The 20,350-nt window shown below is 34.9% G+C and overlaps 2 protein-coding genes across 4 annotated transcripts; one reads left to right on the top strand and one right to left on the bottom strand.

Annotated features, from left to right (window-relative positions):
• Positions 1-4,591: 4,591 nt before the first annotated feature.
• LOC110022753 lies at positions 4,592-9,312 on the bottom strand. 3 transcript variants are annotated; one of them, XM_020721844.1, is made up of 5 exons: positions 8,781-9,312; positions 8,626-8,670; positions 7,613-7,982; positions 6,914-7,059; positions 4,592-5,032 (listed from the first exon to the last, which is right to left on the bottom strand). In XM_020721844.1, exons 3-5 carry the CDS (start codon positions 7,926-7,928, stop codon positions 4,757-4,759), a joined length of 738 nt encoding a protein of 245 aa, XP_020577503.1. In that variant the 5' UTR covers positions 7,929-7,982; positions 8,626-8,670; positions 8,781-9,312; the 3' UTR covers positions 4,592-4,756. The 3 variants fall into 3 exon arrangements, with proteins under 3 accessions (XP_020577503.1, XP_020577501.1, XP_020577500.1); XM_020721842.1 differs by lacking the exon at positions 8,626-8,670 and having other exon boundaries at positions 8,781-8,967; positions 9,051-9,312; XM_020721841.1 differs by lacking the exon at positions 8,626-8,670.
• Positions 9,313-14,153: 4,841 nt separating this feature from the next.
• LOC110022684 (pentatricopeptide repeat-containing protein At1g61870, mitochondrial) lies at positions 14,154-15,637 on the top strand. Its single transcript, XM_020721758.1, has one exon. The coding sequence runs from the start codon at positions 14,227-14,229 to the stop codon at positions 15,424-15,426; it is 1,200 nt and encodes a 399-aa protein (XP_020577417.1). The 5' UTR covers positions 14,154-14,226; the 3' UTR covers positions 15,427-15,637.
• Positions 15,638-20,350: the final 4,713 nt, after the last annotated feature.

Here is a 20,350-nt window from a genome sequence, read left to right as displayed (position 1 = left end):
TAAATCAAGGAGCATGCAAATACGTGTTTTATTATTATATTCAACATGAAAATTTATATGCAAATATTAGAACATGACCAATGAAATGTTTGATTTAGAAAATCTTAAATTCCCATTAGGTTAAATTAAACTTCAAGAAAATGATTTAGATAATATGCTTATTGGTAATTTTGAATGGAAGAAAATAATGTTTATTATCATTATTATTGGGTGATAACTTCAAATCAGCATCCGTCAGCCACTGTTAGGAATTATTTATTTTTTATTTTTATTAAATTGAAAAATAATGCCCTCACCCGGGATATAATGATTAATGAGGCGTTTAGAAGCACGACAAAGCTTGAACAAGATTTAGTCATGAATTTAATCTAAACTCATCCAAACACGTAAGAAAACAAAATCCAATTATCCGTAAATTCAATTCTCACCTAGTGAAAAATTGTTCTGTCAGGACTCCTAACGTAGGGAGTCATTCGGAGTCCAATGAAACACGTCACGCGACGATGACAAAAAAAAAACCTGATAACATAAGAGAATATTCATTTTATATTATTCAAGTGCTTTTGTGTTTTACTCAAGTGTTATTGATGTTTACGGAATAACACGGGGGGAATATTCCCATGTTACCAGGCCGATTTTTATTTTTTTTCTACCACCGCCACGTGGGGGCAGCTTGTGTGTTTCAGGATAAACTGCTTATCCAGAAATGCAACCAAAGGGCCGGCCGCGGGGGTCGACCCGTCGGCAGTTTCATATAATCTGGCGAAACATGCGAACCAAACGGTACGGTGGTGTTTTGAAAATGTTGCCCGCACTTATAAGCTGCCCCAAACGGATATTTAACTACGAGGAAAGTGAAAAAGATGGGTTGAAATTTTTGATGGAGAAAATAATGTGTGAATAGAATTAGTGGTATAAGCTCTCAGTACATTCTAAGTACATTCAAAAGATATTATGAATACATTTCGAGTATATTTATGCGCATACAGATTATTCTTATCCGCATGTAATATTTTTTTTTCTGAGAGTTGATACCCTTGCTTTAACTAGGAGGAAAATGAAAGACAAGATTTAAGCGCTTAAATAATAAAATTACACAACATAAATCAAGGAGCATGCAAATACGTGTTTTATTATTATATTCAACATGAAAATTTATATGCAAATATTAGAACATGACCAATTAAACTTCAAGAAAATGATTTAGATAATATGCTTATTGGTAATTTTGAATGGAAGAAAATAATGTTTATTAACATTATTATTGGGTGATAACTTCAAATCAGCATCCGTCAGCCACTGTTAGGAATTATTTATTTTTTATTTTTATTAAATTGAAAAATAATGCCCTCACCCGGGATATAATGATTAATGAGGCGTTTAGAAGCACAACACAGCTTGAACAAGATTTAGCCATGAATTTAATCTAAACTCATCCAAACACATAAGAAAACAAAATCCAATTATCCGTAAATTCAATTCTCACCTAGTGAAAAATTATTCTGTCAGGACTCCTAACCTAGGGAGTCATTCGGAGTTTAATGAAATCACGTCACGCAACGATGACAAAAAAAAAAACCTGATAACACGAGAATATTCATTTTATATTATTCAAGTGTTATTGTGTTTTACTCAAGTGTTATTGATGTGTACGGAATAACACGGGGGGAATATTCTCGTGTTATCAGGCCGATTTTTATTTTTTTCTACCACCGCCACGTGGCGTGATTTTATTGGACTTCGAATGGTTCTCTACGTTAGGAGTCCTGACAGAATATGCGGTAATTCCACATAGCCCCTCTCCGCAGTTACATCTACATACAAATCCAACTGTGAGGCGGATTAAACTGATCTGCTCCACCATTGCTTACGCACTCTCAGGATTTCACAAATTTGATAAATTCTAATTTGCATCGCAGCCACACACCGCCTAAGGATATAATTTTTCATCATGAGGTAGCAGATTCAAATCGTGCATATTACTTTTTGGGGTTATTTTTCCCAAAAAAAAAAATAATAATAAATTGAAAAAATATAACTAATTGCAAAATGTTTCGGCTTTCATGACACAAACCATTTCAAATTTTCGATAAAGCAGAAGATAAAGAAATATACAAAAATTAATTTTAGAAGTTGCTTTTATACATGGGCCAATTAAATTTTGGATAAAGCAAAGCTGAATAAATATACAAAACTAATTTGTGCAATTGCTTGTATACATGGGCCAATTAAATTTGCAAGAATCATCTATTTTGTTTAGAAAAAAATTATTTCCGTAGACCATCTCATCAAATGCTCATTTGACATGAGCTTTTGTGCAAAAATTTCATCATTTATTTCACTTAACATTTTCAAATAATCTTCTTAATTTAAAATCACCTTATTGTTGCAGATACGCTTGGTCCAAAAAAAAAATGAAATATACCTTATACAGTTTAAGTTGATTAGGATAGTCTAATTATGATAAATCTAAGTAATGATTTGCAAGAGCAAAGTGGGTGAGCAATTAACAACACTGAGCTAAACTAGTTGATTCAATCAGCCCAGAGTGATAAACTATAGTCTTATATAGATTTGAGGCAACTTAGGATCTATTTGGGATAACTACAATTGCTTGAAGAAACAACTGTGAAAATTTTTATTACAGATATAATTTCTATTTAAAAAGTCACATTTTTCATTTGATGCAGTTACATACAAGGCACCTAAAACATTGCTATCAACAAAATCACCCTCTTCCAGCCATTTCTCAAATTCTCACTCAAACATCAAATGTAAAGATAAAACCCCACCCCCATATTTTTCATTTGAGGCTACTGAATACAGGGCACTCGAAACATTGCTATAAAAAAATCAAGCACCCTTTTTCAGCCATTTCTCAAATTCTCACTGAAACATCAAAGGTAAAGATAAAACCTCATCCCATATTTTTCATTTGAGGCTGCTACATAGAGGGCACACTAAACATTGCTATCAAAAAATCAAGCACCCTCTTTCAGTCATATCTCAAGTGCTCACTCAAATATCTAAGGTAAAGATAAAACTCCACCCCATATTTTTCATTTGAGACTACTACATACAGAGCACTCAAAACATTGCTATCAACAAATCAAGCACCATCTTTTAGCCATTTCTCAAATTCTCACTCAAACATCAAATGTATAGATAAAAACCCACCCCATATTTTTCATTTGATGCAATTACATACAAAGCACCCAAAACATTGCTATCAACAAATCAAGCACCCTCTTTCAGTCATTTCTCTTTCAAATTCTCACTCAAACATCAAATGTAAAGATAAAACCCCACCCCATATTTTTCATTTGAGACTACTATATGCAGGGCACTCGAAACATTATTATCAACAAATTAAGCACCTTCTTTCAGCCATTTCTTAAATTCTCACTCAAACATTAAAGGTGTATATAAAACTCCATTTCATATCACATTCAACCACAAATTCACAAAATCCAATTCAAAATCATAAAGAGAAAACCACAAATTATAAAATTCAAATTCTCACTTCAAATTGCAAATGAGAAAGCCACAAATTGCAAGGAGAAAGTCATTCCAACAAAAAAATATAGGTGATACTGTAGGAGAACGGAGAGCACAATAAATAGAGAGAAAGTCGGAGATCAGAGGGAATAGGTAGAGTTGCGAGGCAACTCGTTGCCACCATAGATCGAAGGGAAGAAGGAAAGGAGAAAGGCAACCCGTTGCCACCAGAGAGAAGCACGAGAGAGGAGAGAGGAGCGATCGAGAGAGCGTGACTAGGGTAGAAGAAATGTGAGAGAGAGGGCAGCATTGTGAGGGGAGCGCGAGAGAGTAGTAGAGTAATAGGTTAGCGAAGAACACGGGCCATGGGGTCGAACCCGCGGCCTGCGTTTAATATAAATTTTTAAAGAACGTTGTCGAGCCGGTATTTTTAAAGAACGGGGTCGAACCAAACCAGTCATTAGCACATCCCGATGATATAAAAAGGAAGAAAAAAAAGAGGGTGAGGGGACAGGTTGAAATTCAAGCCAAGGACATAATTTTTTGGGACATTTACATACATACCACCCAATTTTTATGAATTTAAATATGTAATACCTAAATTTTTCTTTTGATATTTACATCATCTAAATCTTTCATATCACATAAAAAATATCATTATTTTAACATTTAAATAGCGGAATATACCTTTTCATGAATAGGTAAGGTTGCATATATGTAAAAATTGAAGTGTAACTGTTAGATATGTAAATACATAAGAACTGAGTGGTAAGTATGTAAATGTTCCTAATTTTCTTACTTGACCAAAGACATGTCATTTATTATTCAGGGCATTTACATACATACCACCCAATTCATATATATATTTACACACCTAATACCTGAACTTTCATATTTACATACTTAACACTCAAACCTTTGATATCACATCAAATATATCACTATTACCAATTTTTTAAAACGTGAAACACATCTTTTTATGTATAGGCTTATCGCACAGTGTTTTAAATATAAATATAAAAGTTTAGGTATTAGATATAAAAATACATAAAAATTGTATTGTATGTATGTAAATTTCCTTATGCTGTAACTCATGGGCCACCCATAATTCCACTTATACTACGATTTCGGACAAAAATATCATCCCATTCTGCATTGTTAAAATATTCAAAATGCATGACCTCACCTCTCAAATGAAGAGAATTGCTACGTACAACTAACTACAAGGACAATAAGAAGGCTCAGTGCTCAATTATGGCTATTCAAGTTTACTTCTGTTCTTAGACTGACAAATGGTTGATAAAACGATTAAAAGAGAGCAGATCAGAGCTGATAAAAAGGTTATAATAGTTACAGGTCTTGTGTGCACCTCATTTCCACAGGGAATTCTCCATGTCACGTTGCTTGTAGATAAGACGCCCAAATCAATCAGAGTCCAAGAACAGGGTTCAATTTGGGAGTCTTTTGGTCTGCAACGCATGAACAGGTCTGGTTTGCCAATTGTTATGTTTGAGTAGCCACTTGAATCAAGAGGCTGATGAAAAAGAGGGTTAGATTTATAAATATTGGATGTCATAAGAATATATTGCGAGGAACAGCATTTTAGCAAGTAACTAAATATAAGAAAACTATGGTTTTGTTGGAGGAAAAAATGGCATGATTTTCCTTTGCTGGCAAGTGGCAACTAATGAAATAAAGTAATTAAAAGAAGGTTTGTTTTTTGTGTTTCTTTTATATGCATTAATGTTGTCCCCAATGCATAGACATCAACCTGATATAGGGTTGGGGAGGGCTGGTAGTATGCTGAGATCTTCATAATGCAATAGAATTAACTTATGGGTCTGCTTTAGGTAGATCTCTCATTATTTTTGTTTTTAAATCATTATCAAACTTCTGTCTGATTATTGATTACTTGTTCCTCAAAAAATTATATGATGGGAATCTCCCTTTAACATTCAGGTTTGCTAAAATGTGTTACCTGGAAGAAAATTATTATAAAAAAATATAAATATATATATATATATATATATATATATATGCCCACATAGCAGCTTTTGAAAAAGTTATTTTCTCCATAACAACTTCATAATCATCTTAACAAAACGTTGTAGCCACATTCCAATAAAGTTCATTTATATTTATTCACTCTGCTAATGGAACAAAATTGAAGATTATTCAATAAACATAACACATAATTAACAAATTTAAGTATTATCCTGTCTATTACGTGTGTAATTGAAATCTAGTCCACATTCATGAACAAAAATTTTGCTTTTTAACAAGTAGCCTGCTAAGAACAAGATGAAGTGCTCACAAGTACTAACGTGATGCTCTTCATTATCTTATGAAATTTCTCAATTACGCTCTTGTATTTAAATTAAGGGGCATTTACATAAATATCACACAATTCTACTGAATTTACATATCTCATACGTTAAATTTTATACACACATATAACACTCAAATCATAAATATCACATCAGAAAAGGCACCTATAGCACTTTTTAAAAGTGAAATACATCTTTTCATGCATAGGTTGAAAGGGCCAAAGTGCTATGTAAAAATGAAAGTTTGGGTGTGAGATATGTAAATAGATAAGAATTGTGTGCTAGGTATGTAAATTTCCTTAAAATTAATCCAACTATGTGCAAAGAACTGCATCTAGATTCCAATTCCTTAAGAAAGCAAGAGATGTTAGCTTCCCAAAAAGCTTAATAGACCAAAAACTGAATGTCAAAAAAGATGATGGTGTAATAAAGCAAATCTTGTTTACAACGGAAACTAATTCCCTCAAAGAGCACTTCTTGCCTCATTCCAAATAAGCATTACCACTAAAAGAAATATACATGACATGTAATTTCACTTCATTACCTTCCCTCACCATCTCTCAGCATTGTTAATCTTCTCAACAAGAAAAAAAGAGAACTGAAATTTTCAATTCAAGTTTCTAAATTTCTAGAAAATAAAGAGAAAACAAATAATCACAATTAATCATTTATAGCAAACTTTAAAATAATAGAATTAGATTCTGATGCAGGATAAGGATATACTTTCTGAAATTATGTTGTGTTTTATAGATAACTAAAAGAAAAGTACTGCATCAACTACCAGTTAGAAGCCTCCACCATGTGTCTGCAAAGCAACATGCAAGCACTACCAAAGACTTCTATTAAATAAACAATACACGCCAAATGGCTAATTATCCAGACCTAGACGAAGTTTCTCCTCTTGCCTAGCGCATACAACAGTTGAATGATAGAGAACTCATTCTTCATTCAAAAATAAAAAAAATGCATAATAATTTTCAAGGGTAACATATTTTTTGCATTAAAAAAAACAACTGCAACAGGCATGATTTAATTAAAATTTGAAAAAAAACAATATGTGAATAATTTAATATAAACTTCAAGCTCACCGGATATCTAGAATGAAGAGGCAGTTGAACAACAACTTTGTGGGCATCACTCTTGACATCTATGTGAATCTCTACTACTGATCTATTGGAAAGAGCAGAAGGCAATTCCAGGTTTTTGTCTCCAAAAACAAAAACACTGAGAAACACTGCAAAAACCAAAAGAAGTTAACATTTACACAATAGGCTATGATTCAATATCACAAACCACAAATTTTTATATATTTACATTTTAACACCTAAAATTTAATATTTACAAACATACCACTCAAATCTTTGTCATCACATTAAAAATAACACAATCACTAACTTTTTAAAAGTGACATGCACATTTTCCTACATACAAATATAATGAGTGAAGTGCCAAAATAGTTCCCTAACTAATTACATGGGCTCATTTTAGTCTCATATTCTATAAAAGTGTAAAATTAGTCTTTGTACTCTTTTAATATAGGCATAAATGATCCCCAGGGTGGACTATTTTAGCCCCCATTAAAAAAGTCTCTAAAATAATCCAGAGACTAACATGACGTTGGACTAAAATAAACCTCTAAAAGAGTCAAGGGACTATTTAGACACTTTTCTCTATTTTTAATACCAAAGCGTTTTAAATGTATTTATCAAAATTTCAGTGTTGGTTATGCAAATACATAAGAATTGTTTGATATGTAAGCAAATTTCTCTACAAAATAAGCTTCTAACCTTCACGCAAAACCAGATGTTGCAGCTCAAAGAGATCAGAAAAGACCCCGGGAGGAAAATACTCAACTAGAATGGCCTCGCAAAAATGGTCTTCAAAAAAATGAGTAAACTTTGGATTATGGCAGAATACCATTGTGGTGACTAGTTGTCTATGGGAACCTTCACCAATGAGCTCACGTAAAAGAGATGAAAGTCTAAATATATCTATATTATCAATCATGCCTTCACAAATATCACCAGAGTGAATATTTTGAGCTAAATAATTACTAAAATCTGAATCAGATAGGTTGATGTGGGCATCAAAGAAAGACCCCATCAGATTATCTTGTGAACAAGCAGAGCAGCCAACGACATTTGGATAGCTACATTCCTGTCAGCACGAATAATCCAATAGCAAACAAGTTGTTTTTTAAAGCGAAAAGACAAACAAATAACATAAAAACAAGACTGCACCAATCATGGCATTATATATATATATATATAGAGAGAGAGAGAGAGAGAGAGAGAGAGACACACACACACATACATTCCATCCAATTATCATGTATTTACATATCTAACATCAAAGCTTTAATTTTTACATTTATAACACCCAAATCATTCACATCACGTCAAAAAATACAACCTTTTTTAAGATTTAAAAATTTTTCCATGCATATGTAGAAATTGAACTTAAGTGTTAGTGATGTTAATAGATAAGAACTGAGTGGAATGTATGTAAGGCACACATACATGGCAAGGGCACCACAAAATCTCACAAAAATTTTTCTATAATTTAAATTCCACGACAAATGCCGCACTGATAACTTTTCCATCCAGCACCACAAATTTTAGGTTACAAACTCTAATAGTGTGAGCCTGTGAGAAATAGGTAGAACTCACATAACAGAAAAGAATAGACATTATCAAAATCTAAGTCTCAAATCACAAATTCCAAGCTTATTTACGACTGTAAAACCAGTCCATAATGCGTAACTTGAGCGTAAAATTATAGTAGTAAGAACTTAACTTACAAGTTAGAACTCCCAAAAGAAATTCAGTTCTTTATTCTGTGAACCCTACATCCCACTCAGATTTACAGAGAAAATGGAAGCAAATCACCAAACCAGAAGTCGAGAGTAAAAGAAGAGAAGAAATAGTAAGAATGGGAAAAAAAATTCAATCTGACCTTCGTTGGCAAAGAAACCAAAGGATCGGAATCTCCTTTGCTGGAAGAGGGAATGACACACAAAATGATAAGCAACAATACTGGTCGAATTCCACGATGATGACTATGTGCTATATCCATGAAACTACGATCTCAGGTTGCCCAAGAACTTCACCAGCATCCCAATCGGAAAATGAACATTTTGATGCTATAACCCCATCCAGCTGGAAAATTTAAGTATCGAAGAGAGATCAGGATTCAGGAGCATACAGCACCGGGATAGAAGGTTACCGAGAGAAGAAATCGGGAAAGAGGAAGACGAGTAAGAAATTGGAGGGGACTACTGCGGCGACGGGAGGCTGGGAGAACGCAAATTAGGCCGGCAATGGGTGGCGATCCACGCAGTTCTTAGGGGCTTTTTGGCAGCAGACTTTAAATAGGATTCAACACTGAATTTCGCCTAAATTCAGCCAAACATTAAATAAACAGAAAAATTAAATACATTCAAATCTCTTCCATCTCTTTCCGTTCCACCCCTTCTCTGGCATAAATCCAAATTTATCAAAAAGGACCACCTTAAAGTATTTTCATATCTAAACACCCGACCCTTGGGAAAAAAAATTCTTAGTTACTTATTAAAATGGTACACGGGGATTACAAAGGGTTATAACCGCGTTGTACCTCCCGTGTAACTCCGTGTAATCCCGTCGTAATCTTGTAACCCCAATGAATAAAATAAAAGCGCGGGGTATAGGTGAGTTACACGAAAGTTACAAAAAAGTTATAACAAGCTTGTAACCCCCATGTAACCCTCGTATAACGCTCGTGTACCCTATTACGTACACTTCTCTGCGTACGATTGACGTACGCAAATTTTTTTCCTGACCCTTGGGTGCTGTCTGGTAACGGAAGAGTTTTAAGTTAATAGTATTTAGTAAATACGGATGTATCTTAAAAATTGTCTGGCAATAAATCCAATAAATACATTTGAAACTACTTGAAAAGTTTGACTACATCCAGATTTTTCTCTCCCGTAAAACCTGTTGTTAGGTATGACTCATATAAATGTGACAGATGCTGGAGCGGAGCGGAGCCCACGAGCGGAGTGGAGCTGAAGGATTTGTCCGGGAAGTTTCATTATGTGGGTTGAGGGTGTAGCGGCAACACCCCGCGGTTTGATACATAGGTAATTTAAGTAATTACATATTGTACTATATGGTTATATATATGTCTTGTTTGTAACCCTAGGTGAGCCTCTGAGCTATTAAGAGCCTGAGAGCTGAATATTGTATTATGTATTATTTTCTGAATATTGAAAGGAAGTCGTCGCTCTGCTCCCGAGGATGTAGATATCTTTGTCGAACCTCGTAAATCTCTGTGTGTTCTTCTGGATTTGTGTTGATTCTTATTTTTCTTCGCTCTAATTTCTCAGCAAGTGGTATCAGAGTGAGGTTCAAGGGCAGGGAAGAAAAATAAGAATCAACACAAATCCAGAAGAACACGTAGAGATTTACGAGGTTCGGCAAAGATGCCTACATTCTCGGGAGCAGAGCGGCGACTTCCTTTCAATATTCGGAAAAGAATACATAATATAATATTCAGCTCTCAGACTCTCAGAGGCTCACTTAGGGTTACAAACAGGACATATATATATAACCATATAGTACAATGTGTAATTACTTAAATTACCCATGTACCAAACCACGGGGTGTTACCCCCGCACCCCCAACCCACATAATGACACTCCCCGGACATATCCTTCCGCTCCACTCCGCTCGTGGGCTCCGTTCTGTTGTTGTTGCGATGATTTAGATATACACTAGTTGATGTGGTATATATATAAATCAAACAGGAGAACGATCTTTGAAGCGAAAAATAGAACGAGAAAAATCAGACCAGAAAGAACAACACACAAATTTACGTGGTTCGGCAGATTGCCTATATTCACGGAGTTGCAGAGGATTTTACTACTTGAGGGATTTACACAAATCGATCACCTTGACTTACAAGAGGAATCTCTCACTCTTCGTTGATTTCTCTCTTCTTCTCTCTCTGTTATTCTCTCTACACCGAGATACACCGAAAAAGACAAACTTACAAGAGAAATAAATCCAATTTCTCTTCTGCCACAAGTCATCAAGAAGAAACCTAGGGAGAACAATCTTCTTCTTCTTCCTTCTTTCTTCACCGCAAGAAACTACTCCTCATTGCGCTTCTTTTCTTTCACTGCCCCGTGGAAGCCCGAAGAACTCTTCCTCTGTCCCGAAGAAACCTGAAGAAGAAAACACAAAAAGTGGCTATCGTGACTGCTCAATAACTTCAAAATTTGAAGGAGAGCCGCTCTTTTTATCACGAAGAGAAGTGAGCGAAGGGATGCTTCGCTTCACGAAAGAGGAAGGCGAGAACGGTTAGGGAAACCGCAAATCGAATCAGCATCGCGACAGAGCGGCGCGACCTTTCGCGATCATACAACTTCGGGCGTGCTGGAGGAGGCAGAGATGGGATTGCGATATTTGCGATCGAAAGAGCAAAGCGGTCAGAACCGGGCTCCAACGCTAACACCGCTCCGCTTCAGCATCTGTCCCATTTATGGAATATGAGTCATATCTAACAAATCTCCACTTTGGCGAATATCTTGCCCCTCAGGAGAAATATATCATGGAGTTTCTTATGCACCAATGTGGGTTGGGCCACCACGCTTCCGCTGCGCCCTCGTTGCTCCCAACCCACTAAATTCCAAGAGACACAGATCTTCAATTCTAAAAGACATCTCTTTATTCCAAAAGACTCCAAATTTTGGTATTATGAGTCATACCTAACACCCATAAATCTACTAATTCACGAGATTTAGTAAATCCAGGATTTAAAGTCGAAATCAGTGAAATCTAGAATTATCAACGCTTTATTTTATCCAAAATGCAATATTTAGACTACATCAAGGTTAAATTCCGCTCTAAATCCTTTACTAGAGAGCCCTAAAATGTAAAGATATATTCCAAGTGGATGTTTGGTAGGACCCTATTTATCACATTTAATCATAAGTTTACCTAAAATACGACCAAATATTAAAAAAAAAATCAATACTCTTTAAGTTCAATTTTCTCGTGTTTCATTGACTTCCTCCCCTTTCCATCATTTTGATGTACGACTTTATTTCGTCATTAATTACAACTTTTTCTGTGGGATTATGAATTTGATAAATATGGATTTATTGGATTTAATAAATCTTATTTAACATAAAACTTACGGTGTGTTTGGGACAGCTTCGGTTGTTTGAAGAAGCAACTACGAATCTATTGTAAAAGAGACTGTTGTTCAGAAAGCTGTGATGACTATTACAATTTTATTTTATTTTAAAAAAAATCATACATCAACTTTCTGACAACTATCATGCTGACAATTTAAGTCGGAAAAATTTGTTTTCTATCAGAGAAATTTCTTGAAAACTAACAAAAAATTAGTTCCACAAACAAAAATCTGATAACAGTTTTAAAAATAAAACATACAAAAAAGTTGTCTCAAACAAACCCTTACTTGTAACATTTACATACATACCACTCAATTGTTATGTATTTACATACCTAACACATAAGCTTAAATAGTTTACATTTATACCATCAAGAATATCACCATTTTGACTTACAAATAGTGTCATGCAACTTTTTTTGCATAGAATGCATGGAGAAGGTGCCATGCAGGTTAAAATTAAAATTTTGGCGTTGATATATAAATGCATAAGATTTGAGAGGCATGTATGTAAACCTTCCTAATATTTTTATGTTATATTAAATATTTGAGTATTATATATGTAAATATAAAAAGTTAGGTGTTAGATATATAAATATGTAAGTGCTATGTAGATATGCAAATGTCCTAATTGTAATGTAAATTTGAATTTATATGATTTATAAAAATTCTAATATCTAAACACCTATGCTCTCATACCATTTGCAACCGTTCAAACTCTCAATCATTAAGATATTATTCTCTTCGGCCTGAAGATCTAATGATTTTGCTCCATCGCTGTAACTTCTCAGGAGGCCGCCAATCTTAGCAGTGCTCTTGCACGAGCAGTCTTAACTTCGAAGTTTCTGATAAAAGTCAAAACGTTACACTAAAATGTGTCTCAATATTTAAGAGTTCAGCTTCATTCTATTTAAAGGGGTTTCATGTATTGCACTGCAATGTATTAAATTATAATATATCGTATTATAGTTATTTGATTCCATTATATTGTATTAAAGTCATATCACTATGTATGCTAGTTTATTTGAATCTTATTTGAATTTGTTCAAATTATGTCTTAATCTTAAACTTTACTCGAATAAATTGATAACACGCTAGAGCCTTATTTGAAACATATTCAAATAATGTTGGAACATTCTTTGAATTAATTAGAAACTTACTCAAATTTTAATCTAAGTTTTATTCAAAGTTTCATTTAAAAATTTGCATTTTGTTAAAGTTGGTCTTCAAGTAGCAAACCATGAATAAAAGAGAAATAAGTTATTCCAAAATAATTTTAAAATATACATATTTTTTTAAGAAAACAACTAATAATGATATTTGACCAATTATGATGTTTTAGAGGGCATGTCCTCAAAATATTCAATACAATGTATATTTTCATTCTACTTTCAACCAATGAATTCCTAAAAGAATGCCAAAAAGAATACATAGCACCCAATCCTTATGCATGTACATATCTAAAACCTTATGAATACATTTATATCATTAAAATATTTTATATCACATCAAAAATATCTCTATTTTAATTTTTAAAAGGTGGAATATACATTTTTATGCACAGTGAAGGTGACGTGTATGAAAAAATTTAAAGTTCAGGTATTAGATATGTAAATAGAAAAGAGTTGAGTGCTATGTAACGAAGTCTTCCATGACATTTAAAGTTCAGATAATCTAATGAACTCGTCCCTTTGTTAAAATTTAGGGGTATAAATAAGTTGAGTCGAGTTTGAGCCACCTTCAATTTGAGCTTGAACTTGGTTAATTTTATCAAGTTTGCTCGAGCTCGAGCTTAAATTTACGAGTTCGAGTTGGCTCGCGAGTGGTTTATATAATATAAGAAAGAGAAAATGATATTAATTTAAGCTAATTTTATAATAAATTAAGAGATAAATAATAAGAAAACACCTAATGTATGAAACAAAATATATATTTTAACGTTTTTAATATCTTAAAGAAAGAATAATGAAATTTTATATATTTTAAGCATGTTTTATATTAATATTTTTTTAAATGAGTCAATTCTCGTGATTGGCTTGAGCTTGATTTGTTAGTTCATTGAGCATGAGTCACTTATTAAGTCGATCTTGAGCCAAGTCACGAGCAGGCTGACTGACTCACTTATACCCCCAGTTAAAATAATATTAAGCTTCTCCATGCTAAACCTTGGCAAACTTCTCTCACCTCTTGCCCACATCCTCCTCAAAACCCTAGCTTTTCTATGGCCCTCTGCGCAAAGCTCCGCCACCAACATCTCCACTCCCGCCTCCTCGTCCGGCACCTCTCCGCGGCATCCCCCTCCGCTATCCTTAGCCCATCCGACCCCTCTGCTCTGCTCACCGCCAAGCAGAAATCCCGCGCTGCCCTTTATCTTCTCAGATCAGAGAACGAACCGTCCCGCATCGTTGACATCTGCCGCGCCGCAGCTCTAACACCCACCTCACACCTTGACCGCAACGCCTTCTCCTCTGCCATCTCCAAGCTCTCATCTTCCCAATCCTTCTCTTCAATCCGCACCCTTATCGATGACCTCTTACTTTCTTCTAAAAACCCCAACCCTCGCTTCCTCTCCCATGCCATCGTCCTCTTCGGCCATGCCGGCATGCTCGACGACGCCCTGCGTGCCTTTCGTTCCTTACCGTCGCCTCGCTCCCTCAACGCCCTTCTGTTCGCCTGCATTATATCCAATAACCACTCCGAGCTTGCCAAGATCTTTCGAGAATACCCCACAATCTACGGGGTGACTCCTGATCTTGAGACCTACAACACCGTGATTAAATCATTTGCGGAGTCGGGGACAACAAGATCATTCTATTCGGTGTTTGATGAAATGCTGAAGAGAAAAATTAAGCCTAATATGACCACTTTCTGCAACGCACTTGAGGGGTTTTATAAGGAGCAGAGGTTTGACGACGTGGAGAAAGTGCTAGAGCTTATGAAGAGGCATGATTGCAATCCGGGGCTTTCCACGTATAATGTGAGGATACTTGGGTTGACCAAACTTGGAAAGTCAGCACAGGCAAAAGAGTTGTTTGGGGAGATGGTGAAGAAGAAGGTGAAGCCTAGTTGGGTTACTTACAGCCATTTGATTGTCGGATTTTGCAAGGAAGGCAATTTAGAGGAAGCCAGCAGATTATACAAGTCTATGCGTAGCAATGGCTGTGTTGCAGAGAGTTGGGTTTACTTCGCTTTGATGAACCACTTGTGTAAAGGAGGGGACTTTGGGGCTGCTTTGGGTGTCTGCAAGGACACAATGGTGAGAAACTGGGTGCCATGCTTTGCTAGCATGAAGATGCTGGTGAATGGGCTTGCAAGTAGCTCCAAAGTGGATGAGGCGAAGGATCTTATTGAGAAGGTGAAGGAGAAATTTCCAAAAGGTGTTGATATGTGGAAGGAGGTAGAAGAGGGGTTGTTGAAGTGATACATTTTTAAAATTGTCAAAGAGGTATGCCTTGGATTGGATAAGAGATCATGGCTGTATAATTGGGCTAATTTATGCTTCAGATAATTATGTTCTTGTGCATATCTTATTGACAACATTCTGGCGAAAGTTTTTTACGAGAAAACGTAGTTTGGAAAGTATTAGCATCTACCTTTTGTATGGCGTAATGATTTTTTTTCTTTTCCAGTTACACTTGTATCAAAATAATTCAATTTAAGATTTATAGTGCAAAAGTGGTCATATTATAGGTGATGATGGACTAGCTTCCTCATTGCAACCCTTGTGAAGGATTTTGGATACTTTATGCCCATGTCCCAAAACGTTCATATTGTTGCTCGGAAAATTTAAAGGGATAAGGTTCCAAGAGAATTCCAAGAGAAATCTTTTGGAGAGTTCTAGAGAAGAAATGTGTTGACATGACTTATATTCAAGTCATTAAAGTAACAATGCTAGAGTTGTTACTTGTGTTTGAACAGGAGGATTGAACAAGTATTTTTCTATTTCAGTTAGATTACATCAGGGATCAGCTTTAAGTCTGTATCTTTTTGCTTTAGTCATGGATGCTCTTACTGGACATTTACAGGAGGATGTAACTTGGTGTATGCTTCTCGCTGATGATATCCAACTTGTGGATTACACTAGAGAAAGAGTTCAGAAAAAACTTGAATTATGGAGGTCTGTATTGGAATATAAATGTCTTTGTTTGAGTAGATCTAAAACTGATTACACGGAATGTAATTTACTTGTAGATCTAGTGGCTAATTTGTAATTATGGTTTATCAAACCATTAAAAGGTGTGAACTTTTTTAATATCTTAGGTCCATTGTTCAAAGTGATGATGATATATGGGGATGTCATTAGTAGTATTCAAGCTGGTTGGTTGAAGTGGAGGAATGCATTAGTCCTATTGTGTGATAGAAAAATATCTCTTAGACTTAAAGAAGAAAATTTTATAAGATGGTGGTAAGACCTGCTTTAGTTATTGATGGTCTTACTGGACATTACAGGAGGATGTACCTTGGTGTATGTTTTTTGTTGATGATATCCTTATCGTGGATTAGACGAGAGAAAAAGCTCAGGAAAAACTTGAATTATGGAGGTCTACATTGGAGTCTAAAGGCCTTCATTTGAGTAGAACTAAAACTGAATACATGGAATGTAATTTTAACAGTAGTAGCTCTAGTGACATAAGTGTATCTTTGGGTGATCAAATTATTAAAAGGTGTGAACGGTTTAAATATCTAGGGTCTATTGTTCAAAGCGATGGTGATATAGATGGGGATGTTAATAGTAGAATTCAAGTTGGTTGGTTGAAGTCGAGAAATGCTTCGGGCCTTTTTTGTGTTAGAAAAGTATCGTTTAGACTGAAAGGTGAATTTTATAAGATGTTGGTGAGACCTACAATGTTTTGTGGAGCTGAATCTTTGCCTTTAAAAGATAAGCATAATACTAAGTTAAGTGTTGTCGAGATGAGAATGATTAGGTGGATGAGTGGCGTGGATGAGTGGCTGGATGAGTGGCTTTATACTTAGAGACAAAATGAGAAATGAATATATTCGTGATAGGGTTGGTGTTGCTACTGTGACGGATAAAATTAGAGAGAGTCGTCTTAGATGGTTTGGTCACATTAAACGTCGACCATCTGATGGTCTGATTAGGGGAATAGATGTTTTAGATTTGACTTATGTTAAGAAAGGAAGTGGTAGACCTAGGAAGACGTGGGCCCATTGTATAAAAAATGATCTTGATTTGTTAGAACTAAATGAAAATATGACACTTAATAGGACGCAATGGAGAACAAGGATTCATGTAGCCGACCAAACGTAGTGGGATTAAGGCTTTGTTGTTATTGTTGTTGTTAGTGGTAAGACCTGCAATGCTCTATGGCATAGAATGTTTGCTTTTAAAGCAAAATTAAGTGTTCTGAGATGAGAATGCTTAGGTGAATGAGTGGCTTGACACTTAGAGACAAAATGCAAAATGAATATATCTGTGATAGGGTTGTTGTAGCTCCAGTGGCAGACAAGATTAGAGAAGTCGTCTTAGATGATTTGGTCACATTAAACGTCGACCATCTGATGATCCAGTTAGAAGATTTGATGTTTTAGATTTGACTTATGTTAAGAAATACAGAGGTAGATTTAAAAAGATTTTGGCATATTGTATAAAAAGTGATCTTAATCTGTTAGAATTAAATGAAAATGTGACACTCAACATGAAAATGGAAAAAAAAGGACTCATGTGGCCGACCCGCTTAATGGGATAAAGGCTTATTGTTGTTGTTACTTATAAAATTTACAATCATCAAATATGAGCTTTGAATCATCAAAGACTTTAATTGTAATTAGAGTTTTAACATCTTGAAGATGAAGATGAGAGCGTCTTTATACAAGAATTTTTTAATGGGTACAAATGAGGAAAAATTGGAGTTGGATATAAAGTTATTAGTTGGATCATAATGGGATCCTTTGAAATGTGATATATGGGAGTGTTTCACAGAAGTGTTGGATGAAATTGGGATCTCTCCTCGTGATGAAGTCACTTACCCGTCGTCTTTATATGAAGTAATAGTTTATGCTTTGTATAAAAAATGATATTTAATTACAAGAGCTTTTTTTTACTTATGCCAACATAATCATTATGAGCTTTGCCTTTTCAAAGACTTTAATGGGAATAACTGTTTTAACATCTAGAAGATGAAGATGAGAGTGTCTTTATACGAAAATGTTTTGTTTAGAGTATTGAACGAGAAGAATTTTGTAATGGGTACAAATAAGGGAAACTTGTAGATAAATGAAAAAGTATTTAGTGTAATCATTTGGGGGATTAAATGGGATTCACAGATTGGGTTTGGATTTGAGCCGAAAATGCTTGACTTAAACTTGAACCCGACCCAAATATTAAACGGGTCACGATGTCCAACCGAAATTTGACTCATCTTTAACCACTGCCCCGAGTTCGACCCATATAGCTGTTCACCATAAAGCATAACAGCTATTCAAGTGAAATTTGGGTAAATTTTGAATCAATGTTGGGCCAATTTTTGGTTGACAGGTCAATTTTAAGTAATTTTCAAGTTTGCATGTCAACCTGAACCCAACCTGAAAAATTAAAAGGATTAGGATTCCTAATCCGAACCGGACCTAAAACTTATACGGGTCAACCTGAACTTCAATTTTTGGAGCTGAGTTTGATTATCAGGTCAAATTTTGACACCCCTAGTGTCCATGATTTGTTTGGGAGATGTGGACCTTCAAAATATGATTGATCATGGTGTTAATGAAAATTGCAGGAGAAGTTTGGATCCTTCTACATGATGAAGTCACTTACTAATCGTGTTTATATAAAGTAAGGGTTGTTCTTTGTTTGGAAATGGATATATAACTGCAAGAGCTTTTTTATTTTTTTTATAAGCTATTTTTTTATCTATCAGACTGGAAGTGAAGATTAAAGAAAGATAAGGCTTTGATCTTTCTATGCTCTCTATCATTCACTTTTGAGTAAATTGTCATCACCAATTCCATAGCATATGTGATGTGTACTCTTCTATCAATTGAGCTAAGAAAGATAGTGTAAGGTGAAAATCAAATTATTGGGTTTTTGTGAGGACATAAAAGATCTTAGAGAAAGCAAGGAAGAATGAGAGAGTGAAAAATCGAAGTCCAAAAGTAGATGCATATGCCATCATTCCAAGAAACCTATACGCTGTAAATTTGATTGCCAACTATTGTATGGAAAGCTCTAAGAAATGGTGATCAAAGAGACAAATCTAGTTTTGGAGTGGCATTAAATGTATAGGAGCAAATAGGTGGGCCTTAAATAGTTTTGATAGTTTCATTTATTTTTTTTCAAAATTATATTCTCAAATTTAGATTTTCCTTTGACATTTCCTCTCCAATGGATTGGTTTTTTTCAGATACATTTGTGATTGTGAAAATGCCCCTGTGAGCAATGAAATGACCTAAAAGATTGTAGGGATTTGGACAATTTAGATCAAAACATGATGGAGCTATAAGTGTTTTGGGAGAGATCGAACATTGAACAATTTTGAAGGAAAATCTTGCCTTTGGGTCATTTGAACTCTAATTGCCGCAGATTAAGATTGAAGGTTGAGTTTTACATGTTTTCATCGATGTTATCTGTAATGGTTTTAATGAGAGCAAATAAAATAATCTCTTCTTTCTTTAGTGTTGTATAATGTCTATACCAATTTCTTCTCCAAATGATTTGGTTAAATTTTGTCGCATGAGGATTGGGCATATGTTAGAGCAAGGTTTATTGAAATTGAGCATGAAATGCTTGTCATGAAGGTAGATTTCTGGAGTTTTGGGGTTCTGTGAGCATTGCATTTCTGGCAAGTATCACTGATTGAAGTTTCTTCTAGATTTCATTGAACTAAGGTTACTTTGGATTATATTCCTTCTCTCAAGGGCTTGCTAACCTTAGACTAAAAAGGTGGATTTAGATTTATACAACAACAACAACAAAGCATTAATCCCACTACGTGGGGTCGGCTATATGAATCCTTTTTCTCCATTGCGTCCTATTTAATAAATAATTTTAATTTAGTTCTAGTAAATTAAGATCATTTTTAATAAAAGAAGCCCAAGTCTTCCTAGGTCTATCTCTGCTTTTCTTAACACAAGTCAAATCTAAAACATCTACTCTCCTAATCGGATCATCAGATGGTCGACGTTTAATGTGACCAAACCATCTAAGTCGACTTTATCTAATTTTATCCGTCACAAGAGCTACACCAACACTATCACAGATATATTCATTTCACATTTTGTCTCTAAGTTTAAAGCCACTCATCCACCTAATCATTCTCATCTCGGCAACACTTAACTTATTATTATGCTTCTCTTTTAAAGGCCAACATTCAGCGCCATATAGCATTGCA

Source organism: Phalaenopsis equestris, unplaced genomic scaffold (assembly GCF_001263595.1).
Source record: "Phalaenopsis equestris unplaced genomic scaffold, ASM126359v1 Scaffold000202, whole genome shotgun sequence".
Lineage (NCBI taxonomy): Eukaryota > Viridiplantae > Streptophyta > Magnoliopsida > Asparagales > Orchidaceae > Phalaenopsis > Phalaenopsis equestris.
The sequence above is the reverse complement of the archived record's forward strand: the minus strand, read 5'-3'. Positions and strand labels throughout refer to the sequence as shown.